General features: G+C 39.3%; 1 protein-coding gene across 15 annotated transcripts in view; it reads right to left on the bottom strand.

Annotated features, from left to right (window-relative positions):
* Nucleotides 1-24534, bottom strand: part of LOC105469025 (centrosomal protein 112) — a 535394-nt gene that overhangs the window by 96202 nt on the left and 414658 nt on the right. For 14 of the 15 annotated variants that reach the window (XM_071083480.1, XM_011719542.3, XM_011719543.3 and 11 more), the window contains 2 exons: nt 20379-20441; nt 12176-12325 (listed from right to left, as the gene is read on the bottom strand). The exons of the other annotated variant lie outside the window; for it this stretch is intronic. In XM_071083480.1, the coding sequence (XP_070939581.1) occupies nt 12176-12325; nt 20379-20441 (213 nt within the window). The remainder of the gene's footprint in view (nt 1-12175; nt 12326-20378; nt 20442-24534) is intronic. 15 annotated transcript variants of the gene reach the window in all.

Raw genomic sequence — 24534 nt, forward strand, 5'->3', positions numbered from 1 at the left:
GTGGCAATTTCTTAAACAGATAAAAATAAAGTTCACTGCACCAACTGACTTCTTTCACGGAAGATTTCTCTGTAGCATGCGATGCTGTTTGATTTAACCACAGTAGAATTTCTTTGAAAATGGGAGTCTATCTTCTTAAATCCTGCCACTGCTTTATCAACTAAGTTGATATAATATTCTAAATCCTATGTTGTCATTTCAACAATGTTCACAGCATCTTCCCCAGGAGTAGATTCCATCTCAAGAAAACATTGTCTTTGCTCATCCATAAGAAGCAACTCTTCATTCAAGTGTGGTCATGAGGTTGCAGCAATTCAGTCACATCTTTAGGCTCCATTTCCAATTCTAGTTCTCTCCCTTTTCTACCACATCTGCAGTTACTTCCTCAAAGTCATTCGTGAGAGTTGGAATCAACTTCTTCCAAACTCTTGTTAATGTTGAGATTTTGACCTCCTCCCATGAATCAATAATGTTCTTAATGGTTCCAGAATGGTGAACCCTTTTCAGAAAGTTTTCAATTTACTTCGCCCAGATCCATTAGAGTAACTACCATCTATGGCAGCTATAGTCTTATGAAATGTATTTTTGACATAACAAGACTTGAAAGTTGAAATGACTCCTGGATTCATGAGCTGGAGAATGGATGCTGTGTTAGCAGGCAAGAAAAAACATTCCTCTCCTTGTACATCTCCATCAGAGCTTTTGGGTGACCAGGTGCATGGTTAATCAGCAGTCATTGTTTTTAAAGGAATCTTTCTTTTCTGAGCAGGAGGTCTCAATAGCACACTTAAAATATTCAGTAAACCATGCTGTAAACCAAGTTGCAGTGCAGGCTTTCTTGTTCCACTGAAAAAGCACAGGCAGATTAGATTTAGCATCATTCTTTAGGGTCCTAGGATTTTTGGAATGGTTAATGAGCACTGACCTTAGTCACCAGCTGCGCTTGCCTCGAACAAGAGAGTTAGCCTGTCCTTTGTAGTTTTAAAGCTTCTCTAGCCATAAAAGTCCTAGATGGCATGTTCTTCCAATAGAAGGCTGTTTCATCTACGTAGAAAATCTGTCATTTAGTGTGGTCACCTTCATCAAGGACCTAGCTAGATCTTCTGGGTAACTTGCTGTAGCTTCTACTTCAGCACTTGCTGCATCACCTTGCATTTTTATGTTATGGAGATAGCTTCTTTCCTGAAACCTTATGAACAAACCTCTGCTAGCTTCAGACTTTTCTTTCTGCAGCTTCCTCACCTCTCTCAGCCTTCACGGAATTGAAGAAATTTATGACCTTGCTCTGAATTAGACTTTGGCTTAAGGAAAGGTTGTGGCTAGTTTCATCTTCTACTAGACTACTAAAATTTTCTCCATATCACCACAAAGCTGCTTTACTTTCTGCCATTCATGTGTTCACTGGAGTAGCACTTTTAATTTCCTTCAAGAACTTTTCCTTTGCATTCACAATGTGGCTGTTCGATACAAGAGGCGTAGCTTTGGGCCTGTCTCGGCTTTCAACAAGCCTTCCTCACTGAACTTAGTAATTTCTAGCTTTTGATTTTAAGTTAGAGATGTGTGACTCTTCTTTTCACTTGAACACTTAGAGGCCACTGTAGAATTATTGACTGACCTATGTCAATATTGTTGTGCCTCAGGGAAGAGGGGGGCCCGAGGAGATGGAGAGAGATGGGAGAATGGCCAGGAAGTGGAACAGTTAGGACACACGCAACATTTACTGTTTGTTGTCTCCCATGGGTGCAGTTCGTGGCGCCCTAAAACAATGACGATAGTAACATCGAAGATCACTGATAACAGATCAATCGCCTTAACAGTTATAATAATGAAAAGGTCTGAAATATTGCGAGAATTACCAAAATGTGACACAGAGACACAAAGTGGGCACACGCTGTTGGAAAAATGGTGCCAATCGACTTGACACAGGGTTGCCACAAACCTTGAATTGTACAAAACACAGTATCTGTGAGGTGCAATAAAATGAAGTGTGATAAAATGAGGTGTGTCTGTATATACAAGGCATGCGGTATTTTTTTTAAATCTGCATAAATTAGGCAAAATATATGATGGTTACCACAAGATCTGAGTTCTCTCCCTATATCTGCTATACCATTACAGAATATTTATGAGCTTGCTGCCACTAAAAATAAAATGACATGAGAATAAAGGGACACTATTTGTTATCAGAACCTTTTATGATTCATGAGGGAACATCTTTCATTTATTCTGTGTATTTCTAGCACTTCCATTGAAACAAACATTGCACTAAAGCTTGCTCTCAAAAACCTCATAGTCTAGTTGGTGAGAAATAGAATTAATCTACATACAGGTCCACAATGTTCTGTCCGCAATCCTGAAATCCAAAAATCCTCTGGAAAACACAAATTCTTTTGGAAAGTCTGAGTTAACTTCTTCGGGAACAAAACCTGACTGATGTTGGGTGGGACTTACAATCTCGACTTGTCTCTTTCACTGCGGACACTCACACGTTTCACGGTTCCTGTATGTGTCCAGTAGACTGTGCGGTCCCAGGACCCACTGCAGATATAGCACAAGCACCACCTTCCTAGAACCTGCAGATTCGGACTGGGTGAGGGATTGTGGATCAGCACCGTAATACAGCAAACACTTTGTTAGAGGAATGGACGGCGCTGGCATGAGTTTCTCACTCTGATGCTTCGCAGAAAAGATGACCTTTAAGTCAAAGGGAAAGGCCACTTTACACAGAGCTCAGGGGCATTTCCCATGGGGCATGGGATCGTAGAGAACACGGCATCTATGCTGAGCACTGGCAGCTGACGAGGGGGAGTGGAGGGTGATGTCTAGACAAGTGGTTCTCCACGTGTTGGGTTTCAGGACTCCAGTCCACTCTTACAAACTGACAACCTCAAAGAGGTTTTGTATATGTGCATTACATCCACTGAATTTATCATATTACATATTAAAACTAAGAAATATTAAAACATTTTATTCATTAAAATAGTAATAAATCCATTATGTGTAAACATAAATACAATATTTTAATAGAAAAATCGCTATTTTTCCAAAGCCAAAAAAAAAAATTAGTGAGACAACTAGCTATGTTTCATTTTTTGCAAATCTTTTCAACATCTGATTTGATAGAAGGCAGCTGGATTCTCAAATATGCTTCTGCATTCAATCTCTTGCAAGATGCTACTTCGACTGAAGAACAGGAAGAAAATCTAGTCTCACATAGATAAGTTAGAAAAGGGAGGAGTATTTTAGTAGCCTTTTTAGAAGACTGTGGATAGTTTTGTTACTATGCTAAAATTTGACAAGTGGTAGCTTCTAAAAAGTTAGTTGCAATGTGGAATCTGAAACTCTCTCAGTGAACTTTTCATACTATTACCTCAACATCCATTGATCTCTTTTGTATTTTCAATGGATCTTTTACTCAGGCATGGTTTTGTGACATCAGGTGTTTGTCATTTGGAAAACATGGTTCTGGGAGTTATACAAATCTTCCAAATGTTGATACGCTTCACTCTCTTCCTTCCCCTTTCTTCCCATACACATCGCTCATAATATCACCGATCTCATCGGAAAAGTCTGTAAGTATTATGAGGCTGTCAGGCTCACAGTGGTGGTATTCGTTTTCCAAAATTCTAATTTCTGCTTGAAAGCTCGAATTTTATCATCAGCAACAATATAGTCAGTTGTTATCCTTGAAATGTCAGGCTTGTTTCATTTCATTCATTTTCAAGAAAACATCTGCCAAATACTCAAGTGTGAATATGCATACGTTGCCTGTCAGTCTTTCTTTCAGAGTGACTAGAGTTCAGCTCATACTCACACAGACACAGAACTGCTTTTCCCTAAGACAGTCATTCTACTTTATGCAGCAGAAGTACTTCATGTGTACTTGCTATTAATATTAAAAGAGATGTGTCCTCGAGGTTTGAGATTTAACAAAATCAACACAGATGCTCTTCAACTAAGATGGTATTAAGTCTCAATAAACCCAATGTAAGTCGAAAATATCGTTAAGTTGAAAATGCACTTAATACCCTGATTAACCTATCATAAAGCTGAGAAATTGTAAGTTGAGCCACTGTAAATCAGGGACCATCTGTACATTTTATTGCTTTGTTGTTTTATTTTTTTTTAACCATAAGTACATGGTAGTGAAGAAAATAATGACTAGTCATATGGTTTCATGTTAAGGCCTTGTTTTGTGTGAAGGCACCATTGCTTCTATATCGTCTGTGCAAGTATCAATATAGTAAAAAAGGAAAGTGATGTCTTTGTGTTATTATGAAAATAGTTTTGACCTTGTGGGGCCATTGTAAAGGTCTCAGGGACTCATCGGAGTCTGCAGAGAATACCTTAAGAGCTGCTGGTTTAGATCATAACATGCTTTTGTCTTTTTTTTTTTTCTTTTTGAGATGGAGTCCTGCTCTGTCGCCCAGGCTAGAGTGAAATGGTGTAGTCTCGGCTCACTCCAACCTCTGCCTCCTGGGCTCAAGTGATTCTCCTGCCTCAGCCTCTCGAGTAGCTGGGATTACAGGTGCCCGCTGCCACGCCTGGCTAATTTTTGTATATTTATTAGAGACGGGGTTTCACCATGTTGGCCAGGCTGGTCTTGAACTCCTGACCTTGTGATCTGCCCACCTCGGCCTCCCAAAGTGCTGGGATTACAGGCATGAGCCACTGTGCCCAGCCTAGATCATAAAGTGTTTTATATGCCATATTGACAAGTATAGGTTTTATCCTATAGGCAATGGAAAGCCATTGATGAATTTTAAGAAAAAACAACATGCCCATATTTGTGTTTTAGAAAAGTTACCTTATCCATAGTGTGAGGCATAGACTTGAGAGGGCCAAGTTATTGGCAGTGATTCTAGATAAGGGTGATTGTGCTAGGCAAGGTCAAAGATGATGATGATCTGACCTAGAAGGTAGGATCTAGTGACTGGGGAGTGGGGTATGAGTTTGGAGATATTTAGCAGTTTTCTCTAGGGACTGACCTGTGAGAGGTAAGAGAAGGAAAGAATTCATTCAGAGAGATTTCTAAGAATCTGACTTCAGTGAGTAGGTAGATGATGGTGGTACTTTAATTCAGATAATCAATACAAGAAGAAGAGCAGGCTAGGGCTGGGAGAAGAGCAAGAGGAAGATAAATTCAGTTTATGACAGGTCTAGATTATGCAGTCTATGGTCCATCCAAATGGAAATGTCCAGTAGTAGTCAGAAATGTGAATTGAGGGCTCAGGAGAAAAGTTTGAATGGTGATGAAAATTCAAAATTCATTTGTCTGGAAGTTAACGTGAAGGGATGAGATTGTCCAGGGACAATCCAATACATATAGATAAAACAAAATAGGCCCTAACTAACACCATTATTTCAGTGCAAAAAAGAAAAGATGGGAATAAGAATGGGAAAGAGGGGTTCCGAAAGGTAGATGCCCCAGGAAAGTGCTGCCATAGAGCTAAGAAAGTTTTTAGAGGCTAGTCCGTGCAGATTAAATCATTGTTCACAGGTGTTCATGGTCTTCTAACTAGAGTCAGTATATAATTTTCCTGCCTCATTGATGTGGACAGAAATGAGGCTGAGGATGCAGGGCTTTCTTTCAATCCATCCTCTTGCACTTCTGTAATTTACCATGAACAGGATATCCCAGACAACTACTAGTCCAAGCCGACTGTACAAACGCGTAGAGCTGGCCTGAATCTGATCTAAAGCCTGGAGTCAAACCCAGTCAGTCAATGCATATTCTGAATCTGAGCCACAACAGCGACCTGTAGACATGTTGCAAAAATAAAAAATAAATGTGAGTGAAAGTCACTGAGTCTCCAAAAGTGTTTGTTAGGCAGCATTATTGTGGTAATATCTGAGCAGCAGAAGATCCTTGTTAAATGTCATAAAGAAGTCAAATAGGCTTCTCAGATTAGATAGTAGATTTAATGTCCCTCTCCCAACACCAAATAAAATGAGTCAAGAAGAGTAAAAGCCAGCAAAAATACACCAACAGAACAATATTGGGTGATAAGGTAGACATCATACAAAAAACCATCAAAAATCTGGGGTCAAGGAAAGAAACGTAATTCTGGAGCACAGTGAAGAGTTGCACAGGGGCTTAACTTCAAAACTTGCCATGCCCCTAGGATCATTATTTTGTTTGAGTCAAAATTCTGAGAATTCTCAATACTATCACCAAATTTGGAGGAAGGAAATGGCATGGCAGCCTCATCTTTTTCCTCTTCTGGCTGAGAGTAGGGGAGATGGATGTGGCAGAAAAACAGATAAACATCAGGGCTGGCCACCTCAGAGGAAAGGACTTCAGGGATATACACAAAATTGGGATCATTAAAAACTGAAAGGAAAAGAAGATGCCGCTCCCATGTCGGCAGTGTGAACCCTGAAACACACTTAACATAGTCTCAAAGTGAGAACAGTCAGTTCAGCCAGATGCATGCTGGTTTGTGCGCCAGCTCTGCCTTCCCCTTCCCTCAGGTCAGAGAACACACAGAGACACTACAAGTCAGTTTCACTTACAAGGAGAACCACTATGCTTCATTTGCTATTTGAATACTGAACATGTAGACATATCTCAGTCACTTACTGAATTTATCCTGGTTAATCTACTACACTTACACGAGAAAGAAAGACTTCTTCAGGAATGCCTCAGAAAATGCAAATCACTTCCATGGAGGAGCACTCTGTCTATGTCTGCTGGTCTGCAGACAGAAAAGTCTGCGGGTCATGTCTGCTGGTCTCTCTAGCCCAGGCTTCTCACAGCAATCTTAAATGCTCGATGAGCCGTGTTTACACATGGGAAGAAAATGTGAACAGGAACACTGCACCCATGTAACATGCCATTCAATCATACAGGTTAGCCAGCAGACATTCTTAAACATGAAAAAACTCAGGGAAGACAGCACCATCCAGTCAATTAAGAAACAAATCAAAGTAAAAACTGTGGGAATGGAGACACTATGGTAAAAGGCCTCGTATAAGCACTGCATAGATGGAAATATAGCATGAGAATTAAACTATAGGATACGGTTTAAAAATTGTGAATATCATAAACCCTGACAGTGTGAAAATACTACTACTATCCAAGGTAGGAGGTGGCAGGGAAGGGTTCTCTCCTCATACGGGAGAAACTATGAGGGTGCAAATGTACATGTTTTTCAGCCGAAATCAACATGTTCTGTCCAAAACTTCAACAATTCCTCTGTTTTACTCTAGTTTCTTTCATCTGTTGAATTAAAGTAAAATTAAAGATTTTTCTAAAACAACAACAAAAAATCTATAGTATTCATTTCAAAAGCCTACTCAGCTTTCTGTTCTTTTCGCCTTATACATAGTAGGATATCGGAAATAATGTTTACCTTAATTCTATGATGGTTATTTCTGGGTGATAGGATTTGGGGTGACTTTAAAAACTGTTACTTTTTTATTCTTGCATTTTAAATTATTTATAAATGAGCATATGACATTTCTACTTCTTCGAAAACAAGAGAATAGATTTTCTTTATAAAAAAAGATGGATGCAAATATGCCACGATGTTAATTAATGTTGATTATGGGTAGTAGGAATATAGATATTTTCCTCTTTGTACTATTTTGTATAGTTGAGGAATAAATGGGAGATAAAAACTGGACCTTTAGTATCGACTACTGTGGTAGATTTAAGATGGCCTCACAATCTATGCCATTCCTCCCAGAGAGAGAATGGCCACTGTTTCTCCTCTCCTTGATTCTGGGCTGGCCCTATGATCTATCTTGATCAATAGAATGTGGTGGAAGTGAGTTTGTGAATCTTCCCAGGGCAGGGTTTAATGGAAATGCAGGTTCTGCTTTTACCCCTTTTAATTCTCTTTGACATCAGCTACTAAGTGAAAAGTCTGATTAATCTATTAGTGAGAAAGGCCATATGGCATGGGCCTGAAACCAGCTCAGACATTCCAACCCCAGCCAAGCTTTCTGCTGAATGTAACCTCATGAAGCACCACAGCCAATGCCATACATTGAGCAGATGAACCACCCAGCTGATCCCTGCCCAAATTTCTGATCCAAAGAATTATGGGCAGATAGCTATTGCTCTAAGCCACCAAGTTTTGGGGTATGCACTGGTGATAACTCTTTTGAAAGGTGTGACTTTGAATGTAAGGAGTGAGGTAAGGCAGTAAATAAGTGATAAAGTTTTTTTGCTGTTGATTTTTAAAAGATAGTGTGTTACAGCATAAAAGATCTATTCTTGGCCAGATGTGGTGGCTCATGCCTGTAATTGCAGCACTTTGGGAGGCTGAGGCAGGTGGATCACCTGAAGTCAGGAGTTCGAGACCAGCCTGGCCAACATGGTGAAACCCTGTTGCTACTAAAAATACGAAAATTAGCTGGGCATGGTGGTGGGTGCCTGTAATCTCAGGTACTCGGGAGGCTGAGGCAGGAGAATTGCTTGAACCTGGGAGGTGGAAGTTGCAGTGAGCTGAGATCATGCCACTGCACTTCAACCTGGGCAACAGAGCAAGACTCCATCTCAAAAAATAAAATAAAATAGGCCGGGCGCGGTGGCTCAAGCCTGTAATCCCAGCACTTTGGGAGGCCGAGACGGGTGGATCACGAGGTCAGGAGATCGAGACAATCCTGGCTAACACAGTGAAACCCCGTCTCGACTAAAAAATACAAAAAAACTAGCCGGGCGAGGTGGCGGGTGCCTGTAGTCCCAGCTACTCCGGAGGCTGAGGCAGGAGAATGGCCTGAACCCGGGAGGCGGAGCTTGCAGTGAGCTGAGATCCGGCCACTGCACTCCAGCAAGGGGGACAGAGTGAGACTCCGTCTCAAAAAATAAAAAATAAAAAAAAAAAAATAAAATAAAATAAAATATCTATTCTTATGAATTTCATTCATTTGTGTAACTCTTTTTACACTAAAGGAATTCCGTTTTGTAAAAGACCTTACTTCATCTGTTGTTTCTTGGACAGTGAGGATCATGCCTGCTGTTAGTCTCACCTACAAGTATTCCCACAATGTTCAATGGATTTCTTCAGGCTGGTAGCTTTTCCCTTTTTACCAATTTTTATTGCTTCTCATTGCAAAAGTGCTGCTATAGTTTAAATATAGACAAAACTAAAAAAATCTTAAATTCTGCCACTTAGAGGTATCCACTAGTAAAATTTTGATATAACTGTAGTCTTTTTTTCTCTTGAGTCATACTTTTGTTTTGCAAAAATGAGCTCATATCTATATGTTTTGGAATGTGCATTTTCATTGAAAAATATCTTGTGAACATTTTCAATATGCTTAAATATGCTCTCCAACATCATTTCGTATAGTGCACAGTTTTCAGTGTATTTGCTATAGTTAAAAATATAGAAAGGATATAGAGAATGCTGGTGTTGCAGGTACCTGTCACATAAAAGGAGCTTAATAAATAATTACTGACTGAAAGGATGAAAGCCAGAACAAGCATTTTTTCATTAGCTAAAGTTTAGTACGATTATTAATTGCCACCTTTGGGCAAATTCTGAAAATGGGTCAAAGACTAGGTATGTCTCTCAGGCAATTTAATAATGATAGGTATTGCCAAATTATCCTTCAGAAACGTTTTATCAAGTTATATTGCACCTGACTGGTGACCCTTTAAGTGGATTTTAGTATACCTCAAATTTTCTCTAGAATTAGTTTAATGATTTATCTGCAGAAATATTATTATAAGCTCTGACAGAATGAGTACTAGGTTTACTCTCTGTCTCCATTCTCGATCACCAGCTTGAAAGAGCTCAGTTCATCATCAACCCAGAAGTGGAGTGAAGTATGTTTCACAATTAGCATGCACACTACTTTTATGTCTCTATTGAATATATCTGCAGACAAATGTATTTGGTCCCAGAAAATCAAGCCTCGTAGTGGCTGTGCCTCTTTCTGAGTATCAATATCTACTCATGTACCTAAATCTATGTATACAAAACACTTAAATATAATCAGAATGTCCAAATCAAACAACTGCTGCAAAAATGTTATATCATTCATGAAGAGAGAAAAACAGAATGACAATATCTAGGTTCATTTTGGCACTTGGTCATTTGAGTCATTTTCATGGACAGAATGTAGTACACTGGGGTATGGTATAATAGTTAGTAGTTGAGGCTCTCAAGTAAGACAGATTGTGGCTTGAAACTGTCTCTGCCAATTGTTCAGCAGGATGATCTTGGGCTATTTAACCTCATAGTCTCAGTTTCCCCATTTGTAATATGGGGATAACAGAAATACCTTCCTCATGAAGATTACTATAAGGCTTAAATGAGATAATGGAACATGAGATGAATGAAAATGGCAGAGCGTGAAACATAGTACATGTTGAGTAAATATCAGCTATTTTTCGCAGTACTTTTTGTGATATAGCCTTAAAAAAGGAGCCAAGGCAATGAGCGCTAATGAATCAATGACTTTAGCAACTTTAATGTAGATTAGTAAAAAAGAAATGTCATTTACTTTATGTATAATCTGAGTGAGTGAATCAAAACTTAGATATATCTTACCTACATTGTAATTTTAATTTTTTATTTTCAGGTAACATACGGTACATATGGTTTCTATATATATTATAAAACTGTAAGAATTAATTAAATTATTATTAAATAATTTAAAAATTAATTATTAAATAATTTAAAAATTAAATAATTAAAACTGTAAGAATTAGTTTAAAATGAGCAACTGTACTAATTATAATTCTTTCAAGATTTTTTAAATCATCAAGAAACTACCAGAACTATGTTGTCAGGAGTACATTAATATTTTCCATTTTTGCTTATATTGAGATTTGATTGTTCATTTAAAATTTGGATATTACCTACCACTTGGTATTTGGACATAAAGTGAAAAAGAAATCCACTTAATATGGAAATTTTATAGAACTAAAACAATTTAAACAAAATATGCAACGCAATTTATGTGAAGCAAGATCTGTTACACAGATCAATGGGGGCACTTCCTGTATGTTTGTAATTGAAAAAAAACTTGAAAGATGTTTTTAAACCACCAGAATATGAAAAAAAAAAAATCTTTTTTTTTTTTTTTGGTCTCCATAACACAGGTAGGGGAAATAAGCTTGCAGGTGGAAATATATAGGAAAAATGTCATTAACAAAAAAATAAGTCCTCACTAGTAAAGTGAGGAGGCCGGATGTAAAGGCCTTGAAGGTTTTGTCCATCTGTTAAGGCTTTTTATTCTGTCTAGTGTTGTCTCAGCTTAAAGGGAATACATAAAAAGCAACTGACATTAACACTAACTCTTCCCAATGTTACTCAGATTGCCTGCAATAGGCTATAGAAAAAGAAGATGCAGAGGTCAGGCAGGAAAGGGCAGCTATAAAACCCAAATTTTTCTTCTATCGTTCTTTGCTTTGTATGATGACTCTACACTCTTTGAGTATTGTTATGTCAAACTAAAGTCGCTGAAAAATAATCTTTTGCTGGGAATTCTTTAAAATTTTTTTGTTCTCTTTTAAGCCTTATTTATAAAGGTTTCCAGATGCTTATCCTCACAGATTAAATCCAGTATGATGTAGACACTTACAATAATATTCACTGCTATGAAGCCAAGAAAAAACTACTTGGAGATCTAACTGCCTATCACCGAAAGAATCGGGGTCCAGGGAATTTTCTGTTGCTATTAAGGGTGTGATTCTCTGAAGTCATTTGGAAACAACCTAGTTTCTCAGCAAAAACACATCTTTCCTGTACTGTGTCGAAGCACATCAAATGGCTGGCATTCCAAGCTTCGAACAGGTTATTTCTCATTATGCGAATACATAATGAAAGGATGTGGGCAAAGAACAGAATGCAAATTGGAAGCTGACTTCTGACTTTAACAGCCGGCAGTGTTGGGTTAAACAGTCATTCTAATTTCAAGAGACAGTTCCAAAGTGGTTCTCAAGAGAAAGGACAGGGTATTTTTAAAATATTTGTTCAATGTGAATGGACTGGGCTTGCCAAAAATGACTTTTTATGCTGGCATGTGATCTCTTAGAGGGAAGTCAGCCTGAGTCACTGGATACATCAAAGGTAGAGTCCAGTGAATGGAATTACTGCAGGCTGTGTGAACAAGCCAGATACCCACATTCATCTGCCCACTGCTGGGATTTCAGCCCTCCTTTTAATTACATTAAAGCAGCTGGTACCACTGGTTACTGAAGTCTTCAGATTACCTTGATTGCTTGGTCATTATCTCTAATCAGCTGCTTCTTCTCATCTTCAAACTTTTGTCTAACATCCTGGAGCCGCCTTTCTGCAGCAAGCTGCTGCTGGCTGTTCTCCTCTTTCAGAGAGGAAATGGTTGTCTGAAGTTCTGCTATGATCTAAAATGAAAACAGCATGCTATCACTTCAAATTCTTCTGGGAGAGGCATCTATTTATATGTATTGATGCTTAACAAAAGAATGGATTTGACAAAACTCTATTCCACAAATTAAACATTTTCAATTAACATATCACACACTATAATGCATGAAATTCCATACAATAAAAGACTTTAAAAAAACTGTGAATGGTGAACAACTGCTGAACCAAATATACTTGGAAGACGTTTCCACTCTAACATTCCACAATATTTACTCATCAGAAGAAAGAACATCTGTGATCTCAAAAATATGAAAAGTGTCAGATTTTATTTTACTGAGAAATATACTTATTAGAATGAGAAAAGCTATTCTGCTTTTCATAATGCTTTGAACTGTAATAACCAAAGAAAATAATGAACAGAGTTTATTCTTCAGTCACCTAATTCTAGACAGTAATTTCTGGGAATTCACTAACATTTGTGTATTGTGTTTAACACTTTACATTCTTATGTCATATACTACTGTGAGACAAGTATTATTATTGCCTATCTTTTATTTTTTTTATTTTAATTTTAATTTTTGAGATGGAGTTTCATTCTTGTTGCCCAGGCTGGAGTGCAATGGCGCGATCACAGCTCACTGCAACCTCTGCTTCCGGGGTTCAAGTGATTCTCCTGCTTTAGCCTCCCGAGTAGCTGGGATTACAGGTGTCTGCCACCACGCCCAGCTAATTTTTTGTATTTTTAGTAGAGATGGGGTTTCATCATGTTAGGCAGGCTGGTCTCGAACTCCTGACCTTCAGGTGATCCATCCACCTCGGCCTCCCAAAGTGCAGGGATTACAGGCGTGAGCCACTGCGCCTGGACTGCCTATCTTTTATAAATGAGGACACAGAGGCACAGAAAGAGGACAAATATCTTACATTGTTGAAAATGACATCCAACTAAAGAGACAGGCAGGATTTGAACCATGCAGTCAGACCCATCACTGCACTAACTGGGTCCTTTAGCCTGCCAACTTTATTGTTTCTTTCTTTCTTTTTTTTTTTTTTTTTTTTTGAGATGGAGTCTCACTCTGTAACCTAGGCTGGAGTACAGTGGTGCGATCTCAGCTCAATGTAACCACCTCCTGGGTTCACACCATTCTCCTGCCTCAGCCTCCTGAGTAGCTGAGACTACAGGCCACCACGCCCAGCTAATTTTTGTATTTTTAGTAGAGATGGGTTTTGCCATATTAGCCAGGCTGGTCTTGAACTCCTGACCTTGTGATCCGCCCACCTCAGCCTCCCAAAGTGCTGGGATTACACGTGTGAGCCACCATGCTTGGCCACTCCCTTATGTTTCCTTAAAACAAGGTTTTGGTATTGTAGGGAAGTTTATACTTCCAAATAGGTTGTTTTCTTCCTAACTCATGGATACTTATTTTGGTTTACATGGTGCCATTTTCATTCACTCCTGTAGTATTCCCTACATTTAAGAATCTGTTCTCTCCCAGACAGGGTTCTTCCAACTTCTCAAATTAACCATCTGATGAGAAACTTTTATATTGAATCAGCCTTCTGAGAGCACTGTCCTTCCTTTGGTTTGGATGTATCCATTTCCTTGCAAATTCAATAGCGATGACTTTTTAAAAGCAGGAAATAGTCATTTCTTCTAATAAAAGAAACAACATTAGGCCCGCATTAGAATATAATTCTTTTGGTCCTAAGCAGGGGGGAGGGCAGTTGGTGAGAAACACTGGACAAGTTATCTTTCTTGCAGCTCAGTTTTTCCAACTACAAAAGGAGATTACAGCATTATAAGGCAATGAACAGAAACTGTCTGGAGTCCCCCAGAAGCCAAATGCTATAGAAATACTAATTGTTACTACTGACATAAATAGTAGCATCTTTTTTTTTTTTTTTTTTGAGACGGAGTCTTGCTCTGTCGCCCAGGCTGGGGTGCAGTGGCCGGATCTCAGCTCACTGCAAGCTCCACCTCCCGGGTTTACGCCATTCTCCTGCCTCAGCCTCCTGAGTAGCTGGGACTACAGGCGCCCGCCACCTCGCCCGGCTAGTTTTTTGTATTTTTTAGTAGAGATGGGGTTTCACCGTGTTAGCCAGGATGGTCTCGATCTCCTGACCTCGTGATCCACCCGTCTCGGCCTCCCAAAGTGCTGGGATTACAGGCTTGAGCCACCGCGCCCGGCAATAGTAGCATCTTGACAATAAAATATAGAGTATTTATGCTTTGAGAAGTGAGCAAATTCACTGTACCAAAGTTTGACACTTAGAATTTGTCAATAATCAAATATTTAGCCAATTGTGAAATGACAAAATATATAATAGCAATGTCAATATTATTACATGCAAACTTGAGCCTTCTGCTATGAGTGGAAACATTCATTTACTGAGAATGAAGATGTTTTTCATACATTTTCTGAATTTTGATTAAATATTGTTTTCATTCTGGCATCAATTCAATTAATTCTCATAGCACTTCCGTGAAACAGGAAAGGTTAAATTCTCATAGTAAATGTCAAAAATTGATGCGCAGAACAGTCAACTCACAGTCACAGAGCCAGAGGAGCCAGGGATAAAAACGAGTCAGATTTCCTTGGCCTACTATGAAATTTAAGATTGATCTTTTATGAGAACATGGGACCAAATGGTAACAAACAACTTACTATTTCAATGTTTTAAGCTGAGTAAACTATAACTTTGTAGAAGTGGGTTTAATTCTGGAGCGAGAAGAAGGGCAAGAGAGAGAATGAGAGAGACAGGGTGTGTGTGTGTGTTTAGTTCTGGGCAGTGTGACACATGTATAGATTCATATATCCACAACCGCAGTCATGCGATATATTTTTAAAGTACAAAGTATTTTTTTCTTAAAAGAATACTGAGATTGAGACTAGCTTGTAACTGACCAAAGAATAAAGATAAAAATATACTGGGATACTTCAAACAGTCAAAGGCCATGGAACAGGGATATTTCTCATTTTCAGAACATTTAGGACAAAATAATTCAGGTTTTGAGGTGGGCGGATCACCTGAGCCCAGGAGTTCGAGACCAGCCTGGCCAACATGGCGAAACCCTGTCTCTACTAAAAATACAAAAAATTAGCCAGGCGTGGTGGCACACGCTGGAATCCCAGCTACTTGGGAGGCTGAGGCTGGAGAATCACTTGAACCTGGGAGGCGGAGGCTGCCGTGAGCCAAGATTGCGCCATTTCACTCCAGCCTGGGCAAAAAGGGTGAAACTCCATCTCAAAAAAAAAAAAAAAAAAAAAAAAAAAAAAGAAAGAAAGAAAAAAATGCAGGTTTTGGAAGGGACTACAAGTGAAGTCCGGGATGTTCTAAGAAGGACATGCTTGCTTTTGTGTGGAAAATAAAACCTTATATTCTTTGGGGGAACAAGGAGAGTTTCCTTTGGGGGAAATAATGAGATTATTTTTGGAAAGCTATTTTTAAAACTCAGGAAGGCGACATAAGGGGGAGAATGTTAAAACACTTCAGGTGAAACAACTTGGCTAGATAAATAGATAAATTATTTGGTTGAATAGACTCACAGGTGATACGGATATGGAACAGTAACTAAAATAAGGATAATTTAAAAAACAAGATTTAATACTTTAAGACTGAGAAATAATCATAATAATCAGATTAACATGCTTCAGGTAAGGAACAAAACTCTAATGGTTGTAGACCTAGAGTATAAGAAAATGGACTACTTTCTCCTAAGCTCAGTGTATATAATAACTGGCACCCAGTTTAAGTAGTAGAACTATAATCGGGGTAAGTAATAAAAAACCATCACCTGGCAAATTGTATTCAGTTAACCTACCCTTCTTGTAGAATAATAATGCTAAAAAAAGGTTCTAAGAAAAATGAAAGCTAATCTATACATCATAATGAAAACCCTCCAGTTTTGATTGAATCATAATTAAAAACCATAAACAAAATGCTACCACTCAACTAAATGTTTATACTGTATTAGTTTCAACGAAAGAAGTGGATTAGATAATTTTCATATGGATATTAAAAATTAGTATTTTCAGAAACAAAGGGAGAGCTATTTTGAGCTGAGGGCGTAAGCACCCGAACTCACGAAAGTCATAATAGTTAATAATAGTTAACAATAATTGTTAAGCAATTAATGCTTTGCAAAAATGTTAGTCGTCTTAAAAAAAAAAAACAAACAGGATCCTAAATAGGGGTTAGGATTTCATCTTCAATTCATTCTATTGTTTTTCAGATTGTAGTACAGTTTGAGAGTTTTACAAAACTCTTCTTTAAAACATGATACAGTAGAGAAGACATGCCACTTAAGAAGCCATGCTTAGGAAGGTTAGGTGAACACGGAAGCTTCTCATAAAATAAGTGGATGCCCCGTGCATTCTGGGTTGGCCCCCAGGAGGCTGGCACAGAGATGGGCACGGGGGTCATGTGGAATAGTCCCAGCTACTAATACGCCTCAGGTGTTAGGCAGTGTGGGGCAGCGGTAGGAGACACTCGTCCCTTGGCAGCTGGCAAGCTCAACTAGCATTCAAACTTCAGTCCTGCCCATGTTTCTAACTGTGGACATTCTGGCAAAATGGCAGTATCTCTCCTTGAAAAATGGCCACTAGATGACTGGGCTGAGTGAGGAAAACTGTATTAATATTGAAGAGACAAGGTAAATATCTAATCACTTATTATTCCAGTGTTTTAAGAGGAGTAAACTCCAGCATTCATCACGACCGCAGTGTTTGCATCATCTGCATTCTTTTATTAAGATTAAAAAATATGTGATTCTGATGGAAATGATATTTGGGGGCATGCCCAGAGATGATGCAAACACTGCAGTGGTGGCGAGGGTGAGTGCTGCAGATCTCAGAACGGGCACAGTCCTCAGGTGTGCCAAGGGTTCAATGTACATGCTCTATTAGGTCCTAAAGGCTTGATAAAATTGTGAAAAGTAAGCAGCTTCCTCTAAAGGAGGAAAATCTTTAAAATATTTTCCAAATTTAATCTTATGCTCTCTGAGGTACCAACACATTCATTACTAATACATTCATTTTCTTTTTTTCAGAGAGGGATTTTTGAAAATCCAACAGAGTTAAGCAACTTTGGTTTTAGTGTTCTCATCAGCTTAATGAGATATGAGTTAGAGATTCCAACAAACTATCACTTAAATATGGAGAGATCCAATCCACAGTCTTGTTTTATAATGCTCATTTTTAAATAATCTGACATGCTTCTCTGAACTGACTGGCACTGTAGACTAATGCTTCTCAAATGCCAGTTCACAGATATAAATATTTAGAAGTTGGCAAACAAAATATTATCAATGTAAGGTTATCATCCTAACTTTTATGAAAAGGATGGACTATCTTTTATTATATTACACCCTTTCTAAGATTTTTTTGGTGTTGCGCTGTCCCTTGATTAATGAAATGATGGTAATAGTGTATGATAGTTGTTACTAGTTGGTTTTTCCTTCTCCACCTTCCAGTTAGCAACCCTATGCCTCTCCAAGCTTTTCAGGGAGATTTTATCAATTTGTGAACACCCAAAAACATGGTGTCTGAAGCAATAATCTGTTCCACCTCCCAAACTTTTTTTCATTCTTCCCTCCCTCCTTTCCTCTTTCTCTATGGCAATTTTAGTGCTGATACTATAATAATTGACATTCATTAAGTGCTTTAGTGTTTACTAGGCACTATACTGAACACATTTTTGGCATTGTTTTACTTAATAGTTAAAACCATCCTTTGAGGTTGGTACTGCTCCTCTATTTGACAAATGAGGAAACTGAATTCCAAAGAGGGCAGGTAACTTGCTCAAGGTCATGGAAGTGGTAGGGCTGGTATTCAAATCCAGGGGTGCTGGACTCCAGAGCTCAGGCTTTCTTCTGCATTAACTTATATTTAATTTGTTTTAATATCAACTAATCAGGCTTCTTCATACATTCCTTTAGATAAATACTCCTGTTTACACTCTCATTATTCAGGCATTTTTATTAGCTATCTTATATCTCACTCTCGGTCTGTTTCCCTCATTTAACATAAAGCGAAATAAGCAGGATGTTAGGATATGCCAACTGGGGATTTTTAATGTTTTAATTTAAACTTTAACTTTTGGCCTAAATAGATTTCTTTTGATTGCAAGAATCTTTTTCGGTGGATTAAAAGGATATTTCTCCATGTTCTTTCCTCAAGGAAGGGTTGGAACAATGGCAATCAAGACATAATTCTCATTTCTTACACAAACACATATGACTCTTCATTTGGACAAATACTTTTTGCTTTTCTAATGGGATGTGAATTCATAGAACTGAAATTTTAGGCCAGGTGTGGTGGCTCATGCCTGTAATCCCAGCATTTTGGGAGGAGGGAGGATCACCTGAGGTCAGGAGTTTGTGACCAGCCTGACCAATATGGTGAAACCCTGCCTCTACTAAAATTACAAAAAATTAACTGGGTGTGGGGGTGTGTGCCTGTAATCCCACCTACTTAGGAGGCTGAGGCAGGAGAATCGCCTGAAGCCAACTTGGAGGTGGAGGTTGCAGTGGGTCAAGACCATGTGATAACACTACAGCCTGGGCGACAAGAGCGAAACTTCTGTCTCAAAAACAAACAAAAAAATGAAATTGTATAACTATCACCAAAGTTTTGTCATATTAAAAATGGAAGGGATGGGCCAGGCGCAGTGGCTCATGCCTGTAATCCCAGCACTTTTGGAGGCTGAGGCAGGCGGATTATGAGATCAGGAGATTGAGACCATCCTGGCTAACACGGTGAAACCCTGTCTCTACAAAAAATACAAAAAATTAGCCAGGCGTGGTGGCGGGCGCCTGTAGTCCCAGCTACTCGGGAGGCTGAGGCAGGAGAACGGCGTGAACTTGGGAGGTGGAGCTTGCAGTGAGCCCAGATCGCGCCACTGCACTCCAGCCTGGGCGACAGAGCGAAACTCCATCTCGGGAAAAAAAAAAAAAGGAAGGGACTGGACCAGGCTGGTAATGTTAAGGTTAAGAACTTCCACTTTGAAGTCAGATCCAGACTGTGTCCTGGCTTAGTTACTTGCCAACGTATGTGATCTTATCTCTCTGAATCTTAGTTTTCGCAAATGGAAAAATGGCACCAATAATAGTTCCTAATTCCAGAGTTATTGTGAAAGACTGAATGAGTCAACATGGTTAGTGCCCCATGAACATTAGATATTATTATTGTTTTGTTGTTGTTACTACTATTATGTGGCAGTATGTGGTAGTATGGTAAATTCTAGTTTACTACCAAATACCACTGTATATATAAAAAAATATGAAGACAAGCTTGTTTTACCAATCATTAGATATGCTCACAAAACCAAATGGCTTAACTTACCTACCTACCTGCAAAGTAAAGATAAGTAGTATTTATTTGTTCTAGAATCACTTACACAAGTAAGGAATACTTGGAGTTCCTTAAATGATACTATTGGATATCACTGTAACGACTTATGCTGAAAAAGTACTCTGAGCATCGTATTTCAAGTAGAGACAGGCATTCAATTATTGGCCTTTCTTATACTAAAACTACAATAGTAAGTACAAATAGCAAGTTATGGATGTAGGGACTTAGAATTCTCTTTTTCCCAAAAGGAGTCAACAGTTGAGCTGCAGACTTAACCTAGAATTATTTGTCATTTTGAATTTTGTTTGAAGAAGGCTTTAGGTAGAGCAAAATGGAATATTACAAAAAAAGCACAGATAGTACCGAACTGCTTACATCACAAATGTAGGTGTGTATCTCCTGTCCTTGTGAAGTATGTTTCAGCCTGGGCTTGTTCAAGTGTACAGGCTGGTTTTACAACATCTGAGTGGGTGTGTGTGTGTGTGTGTGTGCGCGCGTGCACATGTGTGTGTTGTTTCAAGTGGTTAAATATGCCTAATTTTTCTTGATTTTTAATGACTGAAATATTAAAACCATATTCTGTTTATTTGTATACGCATAAAAATATACCATTTCACAAAAAAACTGAAAAGAATGAAGTTTAACTTGTACAAAGGTTTTATGTGGAGGTTTCATTTTTGTTTTGGTTTTACCTGGTTTTCTGTCTTTTAATGTTGCTTACCTGTGAAGATTTGGCAAGCTTCTGAGTGTATTCCTTCTCGATCTGCTTCAGCCTGCTGTTGGCCTGAAAAACACACGTACATGAACACATACACAGTGACCTGTGAGCCTGGTATCTCTTCCACATGCCTATCACCAGGCAGCTGGGATGCCTGCCAGCTGCACCGCCCTTCTGGGGCCGCCAGAAAACCACAGGGCTTGTCTTTGATGTGACGCCAACTATTCATCGCTTAAAAAGCGAGAAAAAAAAAGATCGCTTCTGCCAATTATTAGACAAACATAAGACTTCTGTGGATAGAAAGAGAAACAGAGAAAGAGAGACAGAAATAGACGCAGCAAAAGTATGAAGGCTCAGAAGGTAAAGTAAGGGAAAGGGAGAAGAAACAAGAGGGGCAAGGGAAAGGGAGAGGGAAGTAGAGGAAGAGGAAAGGAAGGTAAATTTAATATTTTTTCACATTAATTAAAAAATAAAAGAAATAGATGCTTCTGGACAAAGGAGAGATGGGATTTTGAGAATCACTGAGCAAAGAGTTGAGCCCCGACTCTGCCAAATGCATAAGAGCTACTTTTTATAGTGACAAATGTATCTAAATCAAACAAGTTTTATGTCCTGGAAATAGGGTGGCCTTTCCAGAATCAGTCCACATTGCTTAGAACTTGGTTATCCCCTCTGCCACTCAAGTTCCAATTCTTTTTATGTGATCTGTTTTCTGCTCTCTGGAAACTTTTGGGATCTTTATTTCATCGTCAGTGTTTAAAAATGTCACCGTGTCGTGCCCTAGACTGGGTCTTTTTCCCATCAATCATGCGGGCACTGAAGAGGCTCTTTCAGTCTGAACTTGCTTCCTTCACTACTGGGAAAGGTTGGTCATTCCTCTCATGATTTCCTGTCTCTCTGTCTGTCCGCCTGTCTCTCTCCCTGTGTGTATCTCTCCCTGCAACTCTGATTTTGTACCTCTTAGGTTTAGTGTCTCTTTTTCTTGTTGTTTCTATGTTCCATTTCTTTGTCTTTTTGATTATTCTTAGAATTTCCTCAACTTTTCCCTAAAAACTTTATATTCTGCCATCATATTCATAATTTCCAACAGTTCCTTTTTGTTATTTGAACAGCATCATCATCATCATCCCTCTTTTGACAGATGAGAAAACTAAGGCACAGAGAGGGTAATAACTTGCCCAGCATCACACAGCTAGGAAGTGATGAAGCCAGGACAGAAACTCACACTTTGGCTGCAGAGCACAGGTGCTCCACCAGTGAGAGCACTGCATCATGCCTTGCAATATAGTCCTGATATCTATCTATCTATCTATCCATCCTTCCTTTCATCCATCCATCCATCCACCCATCCATCCATCCATCCATCCATCAGCTATCTGTCTATATGTCTATAACTATCTATCTATCTACACATATATTTTAATTTTTTTCTGCTCAGTAGAATGTGCTTTTTTTTTTTTTTTTTCCTGAGTTCCCTTTGTTTATTTACTTTCACCTGTCTGTTTTGGTCTTTGTCTTTCACTTCAGATACTTTCCTCAAATATCTGGTGATCTCTGATGTCCTTTCTTATTCAAAATGAGGCCTCCAAAGCTGTACAGAAGAATCTTGCATGTGGACAGGTTTGTGGATGGGTGGGAATCACCACAGGGTGTGCTACAAAGGGGCCTGCACTCTCCCATGCCAGCATCTGACTGGATTTCCCTCTTGGATCAGTTTGCCCAGAGCTGCATCCTCCAGTTTCCTGCCAGGCAGCACAAATCTGACGGCCAGTATTTTCAGAAGGACATCGAGGTGTTCAGGAGAGTGACTCTAGTGCAAGGCCAGCCTCACATTTCCCCTCAACTATACCTGAGGCCCTTTCTCATTCCATATCTCCAGAGAGCAAACCAGGGGGAGGGATGGGGGCAGTCTTGGGATAAAATCTGGGCCTTCTGCTCCAAATACAGACTTTCAACCAATCCTCCAGGTCTTCACTTCACCCCATACCCAGTCTCTCCAATTCCCGAACCTTCCCAAAGTTCTACCACGGGAAAGATCTTGCTGCTTCTAATTGGTATCCTTCAAGCCTCCCTTCCCCCAGAAATTGTTCAGTTTTTAGGATTCTTAGTTCTGCTAAGTTAATTTCAGGCCCAGCCTTTTTCAAGTTCTCAATGCTATTGATTTCTTATGTGTAAGGTTGTCTCTTATTTTCTTTGAAAAAAATTATAGCATAAAAATCTTAATACCTGAGTCTCATCTGTAGAGGTTCTGATTCAATTTGTCTGGGCTACAGGCTGGGCACTAAGATTTTTAAAAATCTCTGCTGCTATTTCAAAAGTTCAGCCGAGGTTAAAAACTACTGGTTCACGCCTTTTTCAATTTCATCACTTTCATTTTGATGGGACTTCCACAGGGAGCAGAGATAAAAACAGGTGAGCTCTGTTCCAACTACCTTTAGTTGGAAGCAACTGATTTATTTTCATATCACAAATAGGATGAGGAAGCAATCCAACGCTCACGGCCCACTCTAGGCTCACCTCTATGGCGGTACTAAGGCTGAATTGGTCACTGTTGGTTAATCTGTCTCTCTCCTACTAGATTATGAGATCCTAGAAGGCAGCTCCTAGCCCCTAACATAGTGTTTGGGGCATAATTGTTCGTCTAATGAATGAGTGGATGTCATACAAGCCCTTTTCCTCTCCTATCGCCTCAGTCCGTATCTCTGAAGTTTTCCTTTCATAACCATTTTTTTATGGACTTAAGTTTAAAAGCAATTCTTTCGAGTTCATTCCATGAATCTCTTTGTGTCCCATCGAGTACACAGGGTAGTTTTGCTTCTTCCAGAATAGAGGCACGTGACTAGTAAGCCATCAGACTTGACTCCAGCTCTGTGACGATTAAAGCCGCTCTCCATCAGAATTAGGGCTACTCTGAACCTCTTGAGGTTTATTTGTCTTGGCTCACATTCTGTCGCTATTTTTTTGGTCACAAAATGCTTAATAAAGTATTTGTTGCTTTTAACATAAACACTTAAGAGCTTATACCATGTCCCAGGCACTGTTCTAAGTGCTTTAAAAATATTCACCCACTAGAAAATCTAAAAATTAATTCTAGTGTCATAAAGATGAGGTTACTTTTCCCTAAAAATGCTGGAGTCACGGATAATAATTCGTGCAGGAAAGCCTGTGTCTTGGTGGCAACTACTCTTCAAGAGCTTATGGCCAGTCCCCAAATCTCACAAACCCAATGAAGCTCCTTTATAACTAAATATCCAATTCATTCATCCACTCTAGGCAGCTGGACAATAGCAATGAACAAAACAGCCAAGAATCCCTCTCTATGTTTATGAAACATCTAGAGAGTAAACAAAGTAACTTTGAAAAGTTATATGGTGCATGTGCTATGGAGAAATATCAATCAGGAAAGAGAGAGAGGAAGTGATAAAAGTTAGGGGCTACTTTATAATTTTAAAAATACTGAAGTAACAGATGGCCTCCCTGAGAGGTTGACGTATGAACAAAAACGTGTAGGGGATGAGGGTAATCTCTAGGGAAAGAGCATTCCAGGCAGAAGGAAGAATCAGCGCAAAGGCCTTGAGGCAGAGGCATGCACAGCATGTTCAAGACACAGTATGGAGGCTGCGAGCAGTGGCTCACACCTGTAACCCAGCACTTTGGGAGGCTGCGGCAGGCAGATCACTTTAGGCCAGGAGTTCGAGATCAGCCTGGCCAAAATGGTGAAACCCTGTCTCTACCAAAAATGCAACAATTAGCCAGGTGTGGTAGTGCACACCTGTAATCCCAGCTACTCAGGAGGGTGAAGCAAGAGAATCACTTGAACCAGGAGGTAGAGGTTGCAGTGAGCCAAGATCACACCACTGCACTGCAGCCTGGGCAACACAGCAAGCCTCTCTCGCCAAAAAAAAAAAAAAAAAAAATCAGAGTAAAGGCCAGTGTGGTTGGATCAGTGCAACCAGTGGAACATTGGCTCCCTCAGACAACACAAGGCTGTGAGAGAACCAGGTCCTGCACGGCGTTGAATGTCATTGTAAGGAATTTGGCTTTTAAGATCAGTGAAACAGAGTCACTGAAGGGGTTTGTGTTAGTCCATTCCCGCACTGCTATAAACCAAACACCGCACGTTCTCACTTGTAAGTGGGAGCTGAACGGTGAGAACACA

Source organism: Macaca nemestrina, chromosome 17, assembly GCF_043159975.1.
Source record: "Macaca nemestrina isolate mMacNem1 chromosome 17, mMacNem.hap1, whole genome shotgun sequence".
NCBI lineage: Eukaryota > Metazoa > Chordata > Mammalia > Primates > Cercopithecidae > Macaca > Macaca nemestrina.